This window comes from Mus musculus, chromosome 1 (genome assembly GCF_000001635.26).
Source record: "Mus musculus strain C57BL/6J chromosome 1, GRCm38.p6 C57BL/6J".
NCBI classification, from domain to species: domain Eukaryota; kingdom Metazoa; phylum Chordata; class Mammalia; order Rodentia; family Muridae; genus Mus; species Mus musculus.
Window position 1 is genome coordinate 163,783,320 of NC_000067.6, and position 19,023 is coordinate 163,802,342.

The 19,023-nt window shown below is 39.8% G+C and overlaps 1 protein-coding gene across 4 annotated transcripts in view; it reads left to right on the forward strand.

Annotated features, from left to right (window-relative positions):
* Positions 1 to 19,023, forward strand: part of Kifap3 (kinesin-associated protein 3) — a 154,970-nt gene that overhangs the window by 21,182 nt on the left and 114,765 nt on the right. For all 4 annotated transcript variants that reach the window (XM_006496681.3, XM_006496679.3, NM_010629.3 and 1 more), the window contains exons 3-5: positions 10,630 to 10,784; positions 12,666 to 12,721; positions 13,933 to 14,074. In XM_006496681.3, the coding sequence (XP_006496744.1) occupies positions 10,630 to 10,784; positions 12,666 to 12,721; positions 13,933 to 14,074 (353 nt within the window). The remainder of the gene's footprint in view (positions 1 to 10,629; positions 10,785 to 12,665; positions 12,722 to 13,932; positions 14,075 to 19,023) is intronic.

Consider the following 19,023-nt stretch of genomic DNA (forward strand, 5'->3'; position numbering starts at 1 on the left):
TGAAATTAATCACAAAAGATATGTTTATATGGGAGTTTTTGCTTAATTTAGAAATTCGGAGTCTTAGAAAATCCTCTATTCCTTCTCCCATAGAATTGCTGGGAGTGGTGCGATGTTCAGATGTTCCCAAATGGGGCACAGATCTTGAATTGGCTCCTGAAAGCCTCCTGGTCCTCTGAAGAATGCTAGTATGTGACAAGCTGTCTTTTAGACTGCACTTAGGTCCACATCCTGCTCACTTTCCCTTATTGACTTAAGAGAGTCCCTCGGGACCTGTTCTTTTTCATTATTCTGAAGTTTTGCTGGTAAACTTCCTACCTTCCTTCAATAACTTTATGCTAGTAGAGAAGATTTGATATGACTTAATGTTCTCTCTCAACCCTCTTCCCGCTGCATAGCATTGACTTGGTAACTAGTTAGAAAGAATTCCTACTTATACCATGTTGTGTTGAATCGAGGGTGCTCGGGCAGCTAGGAGCACATGTGAAAGTACTGCCTTAAGTAGATAGCATTGGATCTTGGTCCGGGACCCGCCGAACTTAGGAAATTAGTCTGAACAGGTGAGAGGGTGCGCCAGAGAACCTGACAGCCTCTGGAACAGGCGGAAGCACAGAGGGGCTGAGGCAGCACCCTGTGTGGGCCGGGGACAGCCGGCCACCTTCCGGACCGGAGGACAGGTGCCCGCCCGGCTGGGGAGGCGACCTAAGCCACAGCAGCAGCGGTCGCCATCTTGGTCCGGGACCTGCCGAACTTAGGAAATTAGTCTGAACAGGTGAGAGGGTGCGCCAGAGAACCTGACAGCCTCTGGAACAGGCGGAAGCACAGAGGGGCTGAGGCAGCACCCTGTGTGGGCCGGGGACAGCCGGCCACCTTCCGGACCGGAGGACAGGTGCCCGCCCGGCTGGGGAGGCGACCTAAGCCACAGCAGCAGCGGTCGCCATCTTGGTCCGGGACCCGCCGAACTTAGGAAATTAGTCTGAACAGGTGAGAGGGTGCGCCAGAGAACCTGACAGCTTCTGGAACAGGCGGAAGCACAGAGGCGCTGAGGCAGCACCCTGTGTGGGCCGGGGACAGCCGGCCACCTTCCGGACCAGAGGACAGGTGCCCGCCCGGCTGGGGAGGCGACCTAAGCCACAGCAGCAGCGGTCGCCATCTTGGTCCCGGGACTCCAAGGAACTTAGGAATTTAGTCTGCTTAGGTGAGAGTCTGTACCACCTGGGAACTGCCAAAGCAACACAGTGTCTGAGAAAGGTCCTGTTTTGGGCCTTCTTCTTCGGCCAGGAGGAGGTCCAAATACAAGATATCTGCGCACCTTCCCTGTAAGAGAGCTTGCCAGCAGAGAGTGCTCTGAGCACTGAAACTCAGAGGAGAGAATCTGTCTCCCAGGTCTGCTGATAGACGGTAACAGAATCACCAGAAGAACAATCTCTAAACAGAGTCAACTATAACTACTAACTCCAGAGATTACCAGATGGCGAAAGGTAAACGGAGGAATCTTACTAACAGGAACCAAGACCACTCACCATCACCAGAACCCAGCACACCCACTTCGCCCAGTCCAGGGAACCCCAACACACCTGAGAACCTAGACCTAGATTTAAAAGCATATCTCATGATGATGGTAGAGGACATCAAGAAGGACTTTAATAAATCACTTAAAGAAATACAGGAGAACACTGCTAAAGAGTTACAAGTCCTTAAAGAAAAACAGGAAAACACAATCAAACAGGTAGAAGTCCTTACAGAAAAAGAGGAAAAAACATACAAACAGGTGATGGAAATGAACAAAACCATACTAGACCTAAAAAGGGAAGTAGACACAATAAAGAAAACTCAAAGCGAGGCAACACTAGAGATAGAAACCCTAGGAAAGAAATCTGGAACCATAGATTTGAGCATCAGCAACAGAATACAAGAGATGGAAGAGAGAATCTCAGGTGCAGAAGATTCCATAGAGAACATCGGCACAACAATCAAAGAAAATGGAAAATGCAAAAAGATCCTAACTCAAAATATCCAGGAAATCCAGGACACAATAAGAAGACCAAACGTACGGATAATAGGAGTGGATGAGAATGAAGATTTTCAACTCAAAGGTCCAGCAAACATCTTCAACAAAATTATTGAAGAAAACTTCCCAAATCTAAAGAATGAGATGCATATGAACATACAAGAAGCCTACAGAACTCCAAATAGACTGGACCAGAAAAGAAATTCCTCCCGACACATAATAATCAGAACATCAAATGCACTAAATAAAGATAGAATACTAAAAGCAGTAAGGGAAAAAGGTCAAGTAACATATAAAGGCAAGCCTATCAGAATTACACCAGATTTTTCACCAGAGACTATGAAAGCCAGAAGAGCCTGGACAGATGTTATACAGACACTAAGAGAACACAAACTGCAGCCCAGGCTACTATACCCAGCCAAACTCTCAATTATCATAGAGGGAGAAACCAAAGTATTCCACGACAAAACCAAATTCACGCATTATCTCTCCACGAATCCAGCCCTTCAAAGGATAATAACAGAAAAAAACCAATACAAGAACGGGAACAACGCCCTAGAAAAAACAAGAAGGTAATCCCTCAACAAACCTAAAAGAAGACAGCCACAAGAACAGAATGCCACCTTTAACAACTAAAATAACAGGAAGCAACAATTACTTTTCCTTAATATCTCTTAACATCAATGGTCTCAACTCGCCAATAAAAAGACATAGACTAACAAACTGGCTACACAAACAAGACCCAACATTTTGCTGCTTACAGGAAACTCATCTCAGAGAAAAAGATAGACACTACCTCAGAATGAAAGGCTGGAAAACAATTTTCCAAGCAAATGGTATGAAGAAACAAGCAGGAGTAGCCATCCTAATATCTGATAAGATTGACTTCCAACCCAAAGTCATCAAAAAAGACAAGGAGGGACACTTCATTCTCATCAAAGGTAAAATCCTCCAAGAGGAACTCTCAATTCTGAATATCTATGCTCCAAATACAAGAGCAGCCACATTCACTAAAGAAACTTTAGTAAAGCTCAAAGCACACATTGCGCCTCACACAATAATAGTGGGAGACTTCAACACACCACTTTCACCAATGGACAGATCATGGAAACAGAAACTAAACAGGGACACACTGAAACTAACAGAAGTGATGAAACAAATGGATCTGACAGATATCTACAGAACATTTTACCCTAAAACAAAAGGATATACCTTCTTCTCAGCACCTCATGGTACCTTCTCCAAAATTGACCACATAATAGGTCACAAATCAGGCCTCAACAGATTCAAAAATATTGAAATTGTCCCATGTATCCTATCAGATCACCATGCACTAAGGCTGATCTTCAATAACAAAATAAATAACAGAAAGCCAACATTCACATGGAAACTGAACAACACTCTTCTCAATGATACCTTGGTCAAGGAAGGAATAAAGAAAGAAATTAAAGACTTTTTAGAGTTTAATGAAAATGAAGCCACAACGTACCCAAACCTTTGGGACACAATGAAAGCATTTCTAAGAGGGAAACTCATAGCTATGAGTGCCTTCAAGAAAAAACGGGAGAGAGCACATACTAGCAGCTTGACAACACATCTAAAAGCTCTAGAAAAAAAGGAAGCAAATTCACCCAAGAGGAGTAGACGGCAGGAAATAATCAAACTCAGGGGTGAAATCAACCAAGTGGAAACAAGAAGAACTATTCAAAGAATTAACCAAACGAGGAGTTGGTTCTTTGAGAAAATCAACAAGATAGATAAACCCTTAGCTAGACTCACTAAAGGGCACAGGGACAAAATCCTAATTAACAAAATCAGAAATGAAAAGGGAGACATAACAACAGATCCTGAAGAAATCCAAAACACCATCAGATCCTTCTACAAAAGGCTATACTCAACAAAACTGGAAAACCTGGACGAAATGGACAAATTTCTGGACAGATACCAGGTACCAAAGTTGAATCAGGATCAAGTTGACCTTCTAAACAGTCCCATATCCCCTAAAGAAATAGAAGCAGTTATTAATAGTCTCCCAGCCAAAAAAAGCCCAGGACCAGACGGGTTTAGTGCAGAGTTCTATCAGACCTTCAAAGAAGATCTAACTCCAGTTCTGCACAAACTTTTTCACAAGATAGAAGTAGAAGGTATTCTACCCAACTCATTTTATGAAGCCACTATTACTCTGATACCTAAACCACAGAAAGATCCAACAAAGATAGAGAACTTCAGACCAATTTCTCTTATGAACATCGATGCAAAAATCCTTAATAAAATTCTCGCTAACCGAATCCAAGAACACATTAAAGCGATCATCCATCCTGACCAAGTAGGTTTTATTCCAGGGATGCAGGGATGGTTTAATATACGAAAATCCATCAATGTAATCCATTATATAAACAAACTCAAAGACAAAAACCACATGATCATCTCGTTAGATGCAGAAAAAGCATTTGACAAGATCCAACACCCATTCATGATAAAAGTTCTGGAAAGATCAGGAATTCAAGGCCAATACCTAAACATGATAAAAGCAATCTACAGCAAACCAGTAGCCAACATCAAAGTAAATGGAGAGAAGCTGGAAGCAATCCCACTAAAATCAGGGACTAGACAAGGCTGCCCACTTTCTCCCTACCTTTTCAACATAGTACTTGAAGTATTAGCCAGAGCAATTCGACAACAAAAGGAGATCAAGGGGATACAAATTGGAAAAGAGGAAGTCAAAATATCACTTTTTGCAGATGATATGATAGTATATATAAGTGACCCTAAAAATTCCAACAGAGAACTCCTAAACCTGATAAACAGCTTCGGTGAAGTAGCTGGATATAAAATTAACTCAAACAAGTCAATGGCCTTTCTCTACACAAAGAATAAACAGGCTGAGAAAGAAATTAGGGAAACAACACCCTTCTCAATAGCCACAAATAATATAAAATATCTCGGCGTGACTCTAACGAAGGAAGTAAAAGATCTGTATGATAAAAACTTCAAGTCCCTGAAGAAAGAAATTAAAGAAGATCTCAGAAGATGGAAAGATCTCCCATGCTCATGGATTGGCAGGACCAACATTGTAAAAATGGCTATCTTGCCAAAAGCAATCTACAGATTCAATGCAATCCCCATTAAAATTCCAACTCAATTCTTCAACGAATTAGAAGGAGCAATTTGCAAATTCATCTGGAATAACAAAAAACCGAGGATAGCAAAAACTCTTCTCAAGGATAAAAGAACCTCTGGTGGAATCACCATGCCTGACCTAAAGCTTTACTACAGAGCAATTGTGATAAAAACTGCATGGTACTGGTATAGAGACAGACAAGTGGACCAATGGAATAGAATTGAAGACCCAGAAATGAACCCACACACCTATGGTCACTTGATCTTCGACAAGGGAGCCAAAACCATCCAGTGGAAGAAAGACAGCATTTTCAACAATTGGTGCTGGCACAACTGGTTGTTATCATGTAGAAGAATGCGAATTGATCCATACTTATCTCCTTGTACTAAGGTCAAATCTAAGTGGATCAAGGAACTTCACATAAAACCAGAGACACTGAAACTTATAGAGGAGAAAGTGGGGAAAAGCCTTGAAGATATGGGCACAGGGGAAAAATTCCTGAACAGAACAGCAATGGCTTGTGCTGTAAGATCGAGAATTGACAAATGGGACCTAATGAAACTCCAAAGTTTCTGCAAGGCAAAAGACACTGTCTATAAGACAAAAAGACCACCAACAGACTGGGAAAGGATCTTTACCTATCCTAAATCAGATAGGGGACTAATATCCAACATATATAAAGAACTCAAGAAGGTGGACCTCAGAAAATCAAATAACCCCCTTAAAAAATGGGGCTCAGAACTGAACAAAGAATTCTCACCTGAGGAATACCGAATGGCAGAGAAGCACCTGAAAAAATGTTCAACATCCTTAATCATCAGGGAAATGCAAATCAAAACAACCCTGAGATTCCACCTCACACCAGTGAGAATGGCTAAGATCAAAAATTCAGGTGACAGCAGATGCTGGCGAGGATGTGGAGAAAGAGGAACACTCCTCCATTGTTGGTGGGATTGCAGGCTTGTACAACCACTCTGGAAATCAGTCTGGCGGTTCCTCAGAAAATTGGACATAGTACTACCGGAGGATCCAGCAATACCTCTCCTGGGCATATATCCAGAAGAAGCCCCAACTGGTAAGAAGGACACATGCTCCACTATGTTCATAGCAGCCTTATTTATAATAGCCAGAAACTGGAAAGAACCCAGATGCCCCTCAACAGAGGAATGGATACAGAAAATGTGGTACATCTACACAATGGAGTACTACTCAGCTATTAAAAAGAATGAATTTATGAAATTCCTAGCCAAATGGATGGACCTGGAGAGCATCATCCTGAGTGAGGTAACACAATCACAAAGGAACTCACACAATATGTACTCACTGATAAGTGGATACTAGCCCAAAACCTAGGATACCCACGATATAAGATACAATTTCCTAAACACATGAAACTCAAGAAAAATGAAGACTGAAGTGTGGACACTATGCCCCTCCTTAGAAGTGGGAACAAAACACCCATGGAAGGAGTTACAGAAACAAAGTTTGGAGCTGAGATGAAAGGATGGACCATGTAGAGACTGCCATATCCAGGGATCCACCCCATAATCAGCATCCAAACGCTGACACCATTGCATATACTAGCAAGATTTTATCGAAAGGACCCAGATGTAGCTGTCTCTTGTGAGACTATGCCGGGGCCTAGCAAACACAGAAGTGGATGCTCACAGTCAGCTAATGGATGGATCACAGGGCTCCCAATGGAGGAGCTAGAGAAAGTACCCAAGGAGCTAAAGGGATCTTCAACCCTATAGGTGGAACAACATTATGAACTAACCAGTACCCCTGAGCTCTTGACTCTAGCTGCATATGTATCAAAAGATGGCCTAGTCGGCCATCACTGGAAAGAGAGGCCCATTGGACACGCAGACTTTGTGTGCCCCGGTACAGGGGAACGCCAGGGCCAAAGGGGGGGAGTGGGTGGGTAGGGGAGTGGGGGTGGGTGGGTAAGGGGGACTTTTGGTATAGCATTGGAAATGTAAAGGAGCTAAATACCCAATAAAAAATGGAAAAAAAAAAAAAAAAAAAGTAGATAGCATTGACTCTGGTACGTAAGCACTCTGGGGATGGATTTTCCCCACAAGGAACATTGCTTCTCATAGAGATATCGTAGGTTGTCATTGTAAGATGGTCACATTGGCATCTAAGGTGGGAATGTATGAGCCTCCATTTCAGTGATGCTGTGGTTGACAAGCCCTGGCTTGTTGCCCCCTATGAAGAGAAGCCACTTGGTGTCTCAGTTTGCTGTCCTCACTGGTTTTCTGTTGGCATCGGAAGGAGACTTACTTAATGACCCGTATTAAAGATGAATGCGTTCTCTAGACTGTACAAGTCTAGAAAAATATGTGTGCATGCTCACACTGCAGTCCAGCTAGCTCACACTTTTGTTCTTTTTTATGTTTTTTCTTTCTTTTTTTTTTTTTTGTTTGTCATTGACTACCTGAGATTATACGACCTGAGCGCTAATGAACATCTCTTGAGATTTTATTTTAGATTTTCTAGAGAAAAGTTGTCTTTAACTTTAGAGTCGCATGACCTACACTTCAGGAGAGGAATTTAATCTTTTAGTCCTAAAGGATATACTCCATAGCAAAAGGTGTGTCACACTTACTAACAAAAGCTGTTTCACACTCACTAGAAAAAAGGTGCCTCACACTCATTAGAAAAAGGTGTGTCACAACCACTAGCAAAAGGTGTGTACCAAAGGCATTACCAAAAGGAAAATGTGTTTTGATAACTCAAGAGGTTTGTTACTGGTGAAGAAGAGGAAATCTATATAACTTGATATAGGTGTGGCATAAACTGTCATTACATTGGAGAAGTCAGTGATGTCCTCGAACCACAAACATGGCATTTCAGCCTCTTACATTGCTCAGAGGAATGGTATAAGCCGTTCTCAACAGAGTTCACCTTTCTGAAGATCTCTTTTGAGAAGCTGATTGTTATGGTATAGAAATCATACAGGTGATATTTTGTTAGTTTTTAATAGATGTTGGGTGCCTAATAAAAAGTACTCATGCGGATTAAAAGCAGTCGAGTAGCCCCAAGTGTCATTTCAAAACAAAACTTGTTTTATTCCAGTTTCCTTTTAAAAGATGCAAGACTGAGGAGACTGTACACTAAAGCCAAAAATGTTTGAGTTTATATAGGCTAAACTGGGTTGCTAATATATAGGATGATACAAAGTAGACCTACAAGAGATTGAAAATTGTTCTGTGTATGTATATGTATTAAGACAACAGGAATCACCACACCCATTATAATGGCTAATGCCCATAACACTGGCAACAGCAAATATTGACAAGAATGTAGTGACAGGAATTCCCAGTCATAGCTTGTAATAATATAAAGTGTATGCCATACCAGAAGATGGCATACATTATATATTATCTAAGTACAGGCTCACATGATATCCAGTAATTATGTTTTGAGATACTGCTAAAAACTTACATGTACATAAAAGTCTTAACAAATATACTTATAGAAACTTTATCCAAAATAACCAACAATTGAAAGCAACCAAACTATTATTTCATAGTGAGTGGATTAGCTGTGACACCTCCATATAATAAAGCATTATTCAAAAATGAAAAAGAAATGAATTATCAAGTACCAGAAGATATAAATATTGTTAACCAAAAGAAGTCAGTCTGGAAAATGTACGTACTCTACAGCTCCAAATGTCTGACATAGTAGAGGAGGCATAATGGTTCGAGATGATCATGCTCAGGGAGAGGACGTTTTAGAGAAATAAAGCTTTTATGTGTGACACTATAAGACATTTATAAACACAGATCACAGAGTGAATGCTAAGTAACTAGATAATTATTAAGTGAATGCTTAATAATTAGATGTGTTAGTATTAGTTCTTGGCCTACATTAGGGTTCACTTTTTGTGTTCTGTGAGTTTTGATAAAGATAATAACTATGCCACACAGATACAAGATGATAATCAGAAGTACACAGTAGAAACGGGGAGAGAGGTGAGCATGTAATCTGTACTTTAAACACTTTTTTTTTTTTTTGGAAAAGTAATCTACTCAAAAGCCTAATAGAAATTTAAAGATATGTTTATCGAGTTTCATTCTTGTTTTGTTTGGAATAGTCTGATTCTATAGCTTAGGCTGACCTTGAACTCATGAATCTGCTTCAGCTTCCCCTCCAAGTTCTAGAACCCTCCATGTTCTAGAAGTGAGTTTTCTTATCATGCCTAGCTAGTGATGTAGCTCTCCTGTGCGTCTTCTCAATCAGACTTATTGGGAAACACATTTTCTGGTTTGTCCTTTGAGGGTTATTTCTGTGTACCATCCTTGCTATATCTGCCTTACAATGTTCAGCTAGAACTGTCCAAAATAAAGTCAATTATTTTAAACACTTAAAAGTTATCAACAATAAAGCCAGACAGCTTTAAGAAATATGCTAGGCAGTATATTCTTTAGGACTAAAAAATTAAATTCCTCTTCTGAAGTGTAGGTCATGAGACTCCAAAGTTAAAGACAACTTTTCTCTAGAAAATCTAAAATAAGACATAAGAATGTCGTCGTAGTGGATGTAAGCTGGGAGGGAGATCCAGGTCGTGCTTGCAGACTAGACTCAGGAGACCCATGGGTGTGCAGATGCTGAGGCCGAGTGCAGGGCTTCTGTAGATTCTCATCCGTGGCTCCCTGGGGTAGCTGCTATCCTCCTACAAGATAACAAAAATCACCATCTTGTTTGTTTTTTTTTTCCAAGACAGGTTTCTCTGTATAGCCCTGGCTGTCCTGGAATTTACTTTGTAGACCAGGCTGGCCTCAAACTCAGAAATCTGCCTGCCTCTGCCTCTGCCTCCTGAGTGCTGGGATTAAAGGCATGTGCCACCACTGCCCGGCAAAAATCACCATCTTCACAAAGAATTATGTCCAGTAGGCCCTCGCTCGCTCGCTCGTTTTCTCCTGCTGAATGTAAGTCTTGCACAGGAGGAGTTACATGACAGCCCTGATGTTATATTTTCATAGTTCTCTCTCATGCCTTTGAACAAACAGCCATTGTGTTCCTTGGCACCATCTTTTTTTCTTTAGACTTATAGTTACTATTCTGGGCTCAATTCAAGAGGAAGCAAGTCTGAGTACCTCAGAGGATGTATATAGCACTTGTCTCGCATGTGCCAGGTCCTGGGTTCCAGCCCTAGCACTGCAAGTAAAGAAAAACTTGGGAATGTTGTTGTATTTAAGCATAAATTATATCACTCGTAGCAGTATGTATTTCATATTCAGTAATAAGACTGTTTTATAAAAGAACTACTGCCTCAAACAGGACTTCTGAATATTGTGTCCAGAAAGTCTTAAAAGATGTATGCTGCTTTCAATTTACATAACTCTAACTATATCTAAATCTTTAATAAGATTCTTCTTTGGCCAGAAGGTATAGATTCTGTATAATTTACAGATCATCTTAGAACAGTATTATTGTGTCATGTATTCCTGTAATGTCTGAACTGGCAATTCGCATGTGCTTGCAGCATCCGTCTGAAGAGTCTCAATGCTAACACAGACATCACCTCTCTGGCCCGGAAGGTGGTTGAGGAATGTAAGCTCATCCATCCCTCAAAGCTAAGCGAGGTGGAGCAGCTTTTGTACTATCTACAGAACCGCCGAGACTCATTGCCGGGAAAAGGTAAGCAGAAGGAGTCTGCAACTTTAAATTCAATACCAAAGGCGAGCATTTGTCATCTTCAAAATAGTCTATTTACTGTGTAAATATATATATAATACAGTGCAATACAATATAAAAATACATAGTTCTGAAAGCTGTATTCATTTTGGTGATGAGTTCTTACCAGTGTCAGGACAAACAAAGAGATGAATTTGTTTCCTACACTGGAGGTTTTATGCTTCTACACACAGTGGTGGTTCACTGGATGTGTGCGTGTGCACGACACTGGAATAAGGGGATAAGTCTGTCATAATGATTGTAGAATAATAAAAGGCATATTTAAGGCAGAAAATGTCTTTTCTGTCCAAATTAGCCTTATATTTCTAAATTTGCTATTTTTACTTATATCTATAATTTTACTTATATATATATATATATATATATATATATATATATATATATGTGCTATTTTTACTTTTATCTATAATTTGAGTTGAATTATCTAAGTATTTTAAGCATTACTGTACACTTGGGGAATATCACATGTTTTCGATGGCCATGATATTACTCTCCTCACGCCTTTTCCTTGGGACAGTGTAACATTGCTCACCGTTACTTCATTCTTATCATTTTCCTGTCCTTAGTTCCCACAAAAGAACTGGGCCGTTAATAGTTTACAACTCAGAAAATATAAAAGATAGTTTCAAATAAAAATGGAAACACATGTGCAAATGGATTACTGAAAGTTTAGTGATTAAAATGTACTGTATAAAAAAAGAAATATAAAAAAGTATCCATTATATATGGATAAAATAATTCAAGTCAGTATTATTCTCTTTCTGCACATTAATAGTTGTAGTTTTACTGTATATTAAAACTATATTTATCTAAATTTTTTTAAACTTTTTATACTTTGATAATTTAGAGCCAGATGCCTCACTCTAAGGCAGGGAAAGAGGACTGTAGTATATTTTAACACTACAAATCGTCACCTTAAATGATTGTTTTCTTTGCTCATCAAAACTACTCTTATAATAAATTACCTGTTAGAGACAGAATTTAGCCGTCGATGACACACCCTTGTTTTTCATGGATGCTGCCTCTGGAAGAAGGAAGGGCCGCTTAGGAACAGGCTTTTCTAACACTTTTATGATCAAGAGCATGTTTCTCATTTCCCATTGCTCTCTCTGCATAGCGGTCTTCCTTTCATTAGCATGTATTGTGTGTGTGGATTGTATAGAGCCATGGTTTGCATTATGACAGCTGGAATGTAGTCCTCGGGTATCTCTAGCAGCCTATCACAATCCCGTGCCCATCCCTTTTCCTTACCAAGTAATCGCCAGTAAGGGTCAAATCCCTTACATGGATATTTATTTGTTAATTATACGTCTTTTGATAATACTTTTATAATTAATTTATTTTAATGTATGCATGTTTTTGTTTAGAATATGAAAATATGCCTTTAGCTGAATATTATAATTAATTTCTGTAGTACTGTCAAATGCCTCCTTGAGAATAAATGAGAATTAAATTGATGTAAATATCAAATATTTACCTTTTAATTTATATCCTTTATTTCACTTTTCAGACAAAAATCATTCCCTCCTCCTATTTCAGCTTATAATGCTGCTGTTATCCTTACTCTCCGTGTATCACCTTTACTTTTATGTTATTTGGTTTTGTATTTGTCATTTTCTTTATCCTGGTGATTTATCTGATCGCAATATTAGAACAAATATCTGATTTTTATATGGAAATATTTTATTTTATGCATTGAGAAAGTTTTCATCAAATATTTATCTTTATATCCTGAGCTTAGGCAGCAGTAAACTCAACTGCTTAAAATAGTCACTCCAAAACCTTAAAAACTAATTCTCAGGGTTTTTAAAAATCTTTTTACAGAAAAAAAAGAAAAATCAAGCAAGCCTAAAGACCCACCTCCTTTTGAAGGGATGGAGGTAAGACCGAGTGATTTCTGTTCTAATAAATGAAAGACCTTCAGCTTTTATTGTCAATAATGCACATAGCCATGTTGTTCAGATGTGGAATTTGAAGTGATTCAGTTTAGAGATACCTGAAAAATCAATGCTTAATTGATAAATAACAAAAATTGTTAGTGAAACTTCACAACACATAATTTTAATTTTATTAAAATGATGGCAAAGTATTCTGAATATTTTGAAATAAGTTTCAAAATATTTAATCTTTTATAGTAGGTGCAAATTACATTGAGATACATTGAGAGACAAATTGGAGAGTTTATACATGTTCCATTTTATTTTGTTTATACTTTTGTATCAGCATGCTAGTACTTTACATCTCCATCACGGCCCTTCCTCCTCTCTTCCCAGTCCATCCTTACAAATCCCTCCCACCATTGCCCCCTCTTCTTCTTTCACAAAGCCCCACATGGGTACCACCTCACCCTGGGGTATAGTCCCAGCAGGACTAGGTACATCCTCTCCCACTGAAGCCCAAGCAGGCAGTCCATCCAGGTAGGGGGAAAGGAGTGCTATGGCAGGAAACAGAGACAGCCTCCTGCCTCCATTCCACTTGTTAGGGGACCCACGTGAGGACCAAGCTACACATTTGCTACAGATGGGTGAGGCATCTAGGTCCAGCTCCTGCATGCTCCCTGCTAAGTGGCCCAGGCTCTGTGACCCCCCCATGGTCCCTGCTTAGTTGACTGTGTAGATCTTCTTGTGGTGTCCATGACCCCTCTGACTTGCTCACTTCTATCTCCCACTCTTCCACAACAGCTCCACCTGAAGTTTAGCTGTGGGTCTTTGCATCTACTTCCATCTGATGGATGAAGCCTCTCAGGAGACAGTTGTTACAATGTTCCTGTCTGCAGGCATAGCAGAGTATCATTAATAGTGTCAGGGTTGGCTCTCTGACATGGGATGGGTCTCAAGTTGAGGCAGACATTGGTTGGCTGTTCCCTCAGTCAGCTCCATCTTAATCCCTCCACATCTTGTAGGCAAGACAAATTTTAGGTTAAAGGTTTTGCCGAGAGATTAATGTCCTAAAATTGCTATCTACAAAAAGATGGCTATTATCTGTTCTTTGCTTGTTGCTATGATAAGTAATATATTGATCACAAAATACCATCCATCTGATAGCAATTCTGTCCATGAGAGCTGCTGAGCGCTTCCTACCTCTGTTTCAGATTGACGAAGTGGCCAACATTAATGACATGGACGAATACATTGAGCTCTTGTATGAAGACATTCCAGATAAGGTTCGGGGTTCTGCCTTGATCCTACAGCTTGCTCGAAATCCTGATAACCTGGAAGAGCTATTATTAAATGGTGATTTCTCTTTCTAAATATTAAAAGTAGAAAATCATGTAAAACAAACCTACTCTTGAAGTTTATACTGAGATCTTAAATATTTTATGTTTGCAAGTGCACATATGCATGCTTTTCATGTCTTAAATATTTAATTTTGTATTTTTTTCTTCAATGTATTATGAATATTTTCAATCTATCACTTATCTTCCTCTCCTTTTTTCTTTACATGGTAGGTCTATTTTCCATTCTCTTCACCCTGCTTGTGTGTTTGAATCTCAAGAATTTCTGTTAGAACTAGATTATGACTGGATTACTGTAGGTTCCTTAATCCATTTCTGTTTATTAATGTGTTTAGTCTGTTTAACATTGAATGCTTATAAGGTAGTCTTGATATTTTGTATTTGCTATGAATGACAAAGCCTTTAACATGTCTATATATTTTTTAATTAGGAACAGTTTTATCATGATTCTTAACCTTTTTTACTCTCTGTTTTCTTCTATTATTGTTTTTTTTATGCTAGGTATTTTCTAGTTTACCACTTGAAGCTAGTTTTCTATAATTATGGTTCCCTGAGGTATTATCTTAGTGATGTCTTGACATTAGACAGTTTCAAACAATCTTGTTCAAATTGCTACAAACCTAATTTTAACAGTATTCAGACATTTGATCCAGTCCACCCTCTGACTCTTTTCCCTCCCCACTCCTGTTCTGTAAGAGTACTAATGACGTATCTCTTGTATATGTATGGGTTATGTGCATTTCTATATGCATGTTCATAGATGTATGCATTTTCATGTGTGTGTAGAGGCCTAGGGCTGATATTGAGAGTCTTGCTTGGTCACTGTCTGCCTTATAATTTGTTCCTCAGTTGAGCCCAGAGCTTGAAGATAAGATTAGTCTAGCTAGTCAGCTTGTCCCTGTGGTCCACCTTCTAAGCTCTGGAATTACAGACAGGTTACTGAGAGAGACCTTGCAGGGGTCTGCGAAGAGGTGAGAATTAAACCTCAGTTCAGACTGGCTTCAATCAGCCTGGATCAAACCTGGGAAGTCTGACACTAGGCAGTTCATTGTCAGCATATTTAAAACACAACACAATTTGGGAAGAAGTTTCCAGACAACACTCATTCCCATTCCAGGTGCAGAGAAAAGCTTAGGTGTGACTTCCTAGAAACTCCTTTACAAAGTACGTGTGAGCCTGAGGACAGGCTGGGTCTATAGCTAAAAGGCCTAGATTCTAGTGTCATCTCTGATTGAAATAGCATGGAGGTCAGTGGGACATGTGTCATCTCTTCCAAGGGTAGGTTCTGTTAGCTGGGAGCTAAGGAGAATGGTCTAGGAATGGAAGAGTCTGGAATAAACATTCTGGGTAAGGCCTGTCTCTACGGATAGCTAAAATGTCACCAGGTCATTAACAATATCCACTCCCAGCTTTATGGGTAGAAATTCCTTTGAGGAGAGGCCCCTGTGTTTAACATTCTGGTTCCCTGGTGCTCTGTGGGCACAAGGACTTTTGTGCCTCCAACAGATGACAGAAATTCTCTTGCAGTTTCCATGTGTCATTTTCCATCTTCATGTGTGCAAGCTTTCTGAGATGAATCTGTGTATCTTATTGATGGTGCTGTGTAGTAGACACAAAGCTTTGTTTCTCTTCAGGCCTTTGGTTCTCTTGTCCTTTGTTTTTGCAAGTCTGACCACAACCAGGTATGCTTAAGTGTTAATGTCATTCAGTGTGGTATACTCGGAGTGTGTATACCGTTCCGTCTTGAGCAGACAGTTTTAGCTGTTATTTCTTTCTTTCTTTTTTTTTAATTAGGTATTTTTTTATTTACGTTTCCAATGCTATCCCAAATGTCTCCCATACCCTCCCCTCCCCTCCCCACCCAAACCCACTTCTTGGCCCTGGCTTTCCCCTGTACGGAGGCATATAAAGTTTGCAAGACCAAGGGGCCTCTCTTTCCAATGATGGCCGAATAGGCCATCTTCTGATACATATGTAGCTAGAGACACAAGCTCCGGGGGGGTGGGGGGGGGGTGGGGTACTGCTTAGTTTATATTGTTGTTCCACCTATAGGGTTGCAGATCCCTTTAGCTCCTTGGGTACTGTCTCTGGCTCCTCCATTGGGGGCCCTGTGATCCATCCAATAGCTGACTGTGAGCATCCACTTCTGTGTTTGCTAGGCCCCGGCATAGCCTCACAAGAGACAGCTATATCTGGGTCCTTTCAGCAAAATCTTGCTAGTGTATGCAATGGTGTCAGTGTTTGGAAGCTGATTATGGGATGGATCCCCGGATATGGCAGTCTCTAGATGGTCCATCCTTTTGTCACAGTTCCAAACTTTGTCTCTGTAACTCCTTCCATGGGTGTTTTGTTCCCAATTCTAAGAAGGGGCAAAGTGTCCACACTTTGGTCTTCTTTGTTCTTGAGTTTCATGCGTTTAGCAAATTGTATCTTATATCTTGGGTATCCTAAGTTTCTGGGCTAATACCCACTTATCAGTGAGTACATATTGTGTGAGTTCCTTTGTGATTGGGTTACCTCACTCAGGATGATGCCCTCCAGGTCCATCCATTTGCCTAGGAATTTCATAAATTCATTCTTTTTAATAGCTGAGTAGTACTCCATTGTGTAAATGTACCACATTTTCTGTATCCATTCCTCTGTTGAGGGGCATCTGGGATCTTTCCAGCTTCTGGCTATTATAAATAAAGCTGCTATGAACATAGTGGAGAATGTGTCCTTCTTACCGGTTGGCACATCTTCTGGATATATGCCCAGGAGAGGTGTTGCTGGATCCTCCGGTAGTACTATGTCCAATTTTCTGAGGAACCGCCAGACTGATTTCCAGAGTGGTTGTACAAGCTTGCAATCCCACCAACAACGAAGGAGTGTTCCTCTTTGTCCACATCCTCGAATGCATCTACTGTCACCTGAATTTTTGATCTTAGCCATTCTGGCTGGTGTGAGGTGGAATCTCAGGGTTGTTTTGATTTGCATTTCCCTGATGATTAAGGATGCTGAACATTTTTTCAGGTGCTTCTCAGCCATTCGGTATTCCTCAGGTGAGAATTCTTTGTTTAGCTCTGAGCCCCATTTTTTAATGGGGTTATTTGAATTTCTGGAGTCCACCTTCTTGAGTTCTTTATATATATTGGATATTAGTCCCCTATCAGATTTAGATTCTTTCCCAATCTGTTGGTAGCCTTTTTGTCTTATTGACAGTATCTTTTGCCTTACAGAAGCTTTGCAATTTTATGAGGTCCTATTTGTCAATTCTCGATCTTACAGCACAAGTCATTGCTGTTCTATTCAGGAATTTTTTCCCATGTGCCCATATCTTGAGGCTTGTCCTCACTTTCTCCTCTATAAGTTTCACTGTCTCTGGTTTTATGTGGAGTTCCTTGATCCACTTAGATTTGACTTTAGTACAAGGAGATAGGAATGGATCAATTCCCATTCTTCTACATGATAACCGCCAGTTGTGCCAGCACCATTTGTTGAAAATGCTGTCTTTTTTCCACTGGATGGTTTTAGCTCCCTTGTCGAAGATCAAGTGACCATAGGCGTGTGGGTTCATCTCTGGGTCTTCAATTCTATTCCATTGGTCTGCTTGTCTGTCACTATACCAGTTCCATGCAGTTTTTATCACAATTGCTCTGTAGTACAGCTTTAGGTCAGGCATGGTGATTCCACCAGAGGTTCTTTTATCCTTGAGAAGAGTTTTTGCCATCCTAGGTTTTTTGTTATTCCAGATGAATTTGCAGATTGCCCTTTCTAATTCTTTGAAGAATTGAGTTGGAATTTTGATGGGGATTGCATTGAATCTGTAGATTGCTTTTGGCAAGATAGCCATTTTTACTATACTGATCCTACCAATCCATGAGCATAGGATATATTTCCATCTTCTGAGATCTTCTTTAATTTCTTTCTTCAGAGACTTGAAGTTCTTATCATACAGATCTTTCACTTCCTTAGTTAAAGTCACACCAAGGTATTTTATATTATTTGTGACTATTGAGAAGGGTGTTGTTTCCCTAATTTCTTTCTCAGCCTTCTTATCTTTTGTGTAGAGAAAGGCCATTGACTTGTTTGAGTTAATTTTATATCCAGCTACTTCATTGAAGCTGTTTATCAGGTTTAAGAGTTCTCTGGTGGAATTTTTAGAGTCACTTATATGTACTTATATGCAAAAAAGTGATATTTTGACTTCTTCCTTTCCAATTTGTATCCCCTTGATCTCCTTTTGTTGTAGAAATGCTCTGGCTAGGACTTTAAGTACAATGTTGAATAGGTAGGGAGAAAGTGGGCAGCCTTGTCTAGTTCCTGATTTTAGTGGGATTGCTTCCAGCTTCTCTCCATTTACTTTGATGTTGGCTACTTGTTTGCTGTAGATTGCTTTTATCATGTTTAGGTATGGGCCTTGAGTTCCTGATCTTTCCAAGACTTTTTTCATGAACCGGTGTTGGATTTTGTCAAATGCTTTCTCCGCATCTAATGAGATGATCATGTGGTTTTTGTCTTTGAGTTTGTTTATATAATGGATTACATTGATGGATTTTCATATATTAAACCATCCCTGCATCCCTGGAATGAAATCTACTTGGTCAGGATGGATGATTGTTTTGATGTGTTCTTGGATTCGGTTAGTGAGAATTTTTTGAGTACTTTTGCATTGATATTCATAAGGGAAATTGGTCTGAAGTTCTCTATCTTTGTTGGATCTTTCTGTGGTTTAGGTACCAGAGTAATTGTGGCTTCATAGAATGAATTGGGTAGAGTACCTTCTGCTTCTATTTTGTGGAATAGTTTGTGAAGAACTGGAATTAGATCTTCTTTGAAGGTCTAATAGAACTCTGCACTAAACCCATCTGGTCCTGGGCTTTTTTTGGTTGGGAGACTATTAATGACTGCTTCTATTTCTTTAGGGGATATAGGACTGTTTAGATCATTAACCTGATCCTGATTTAA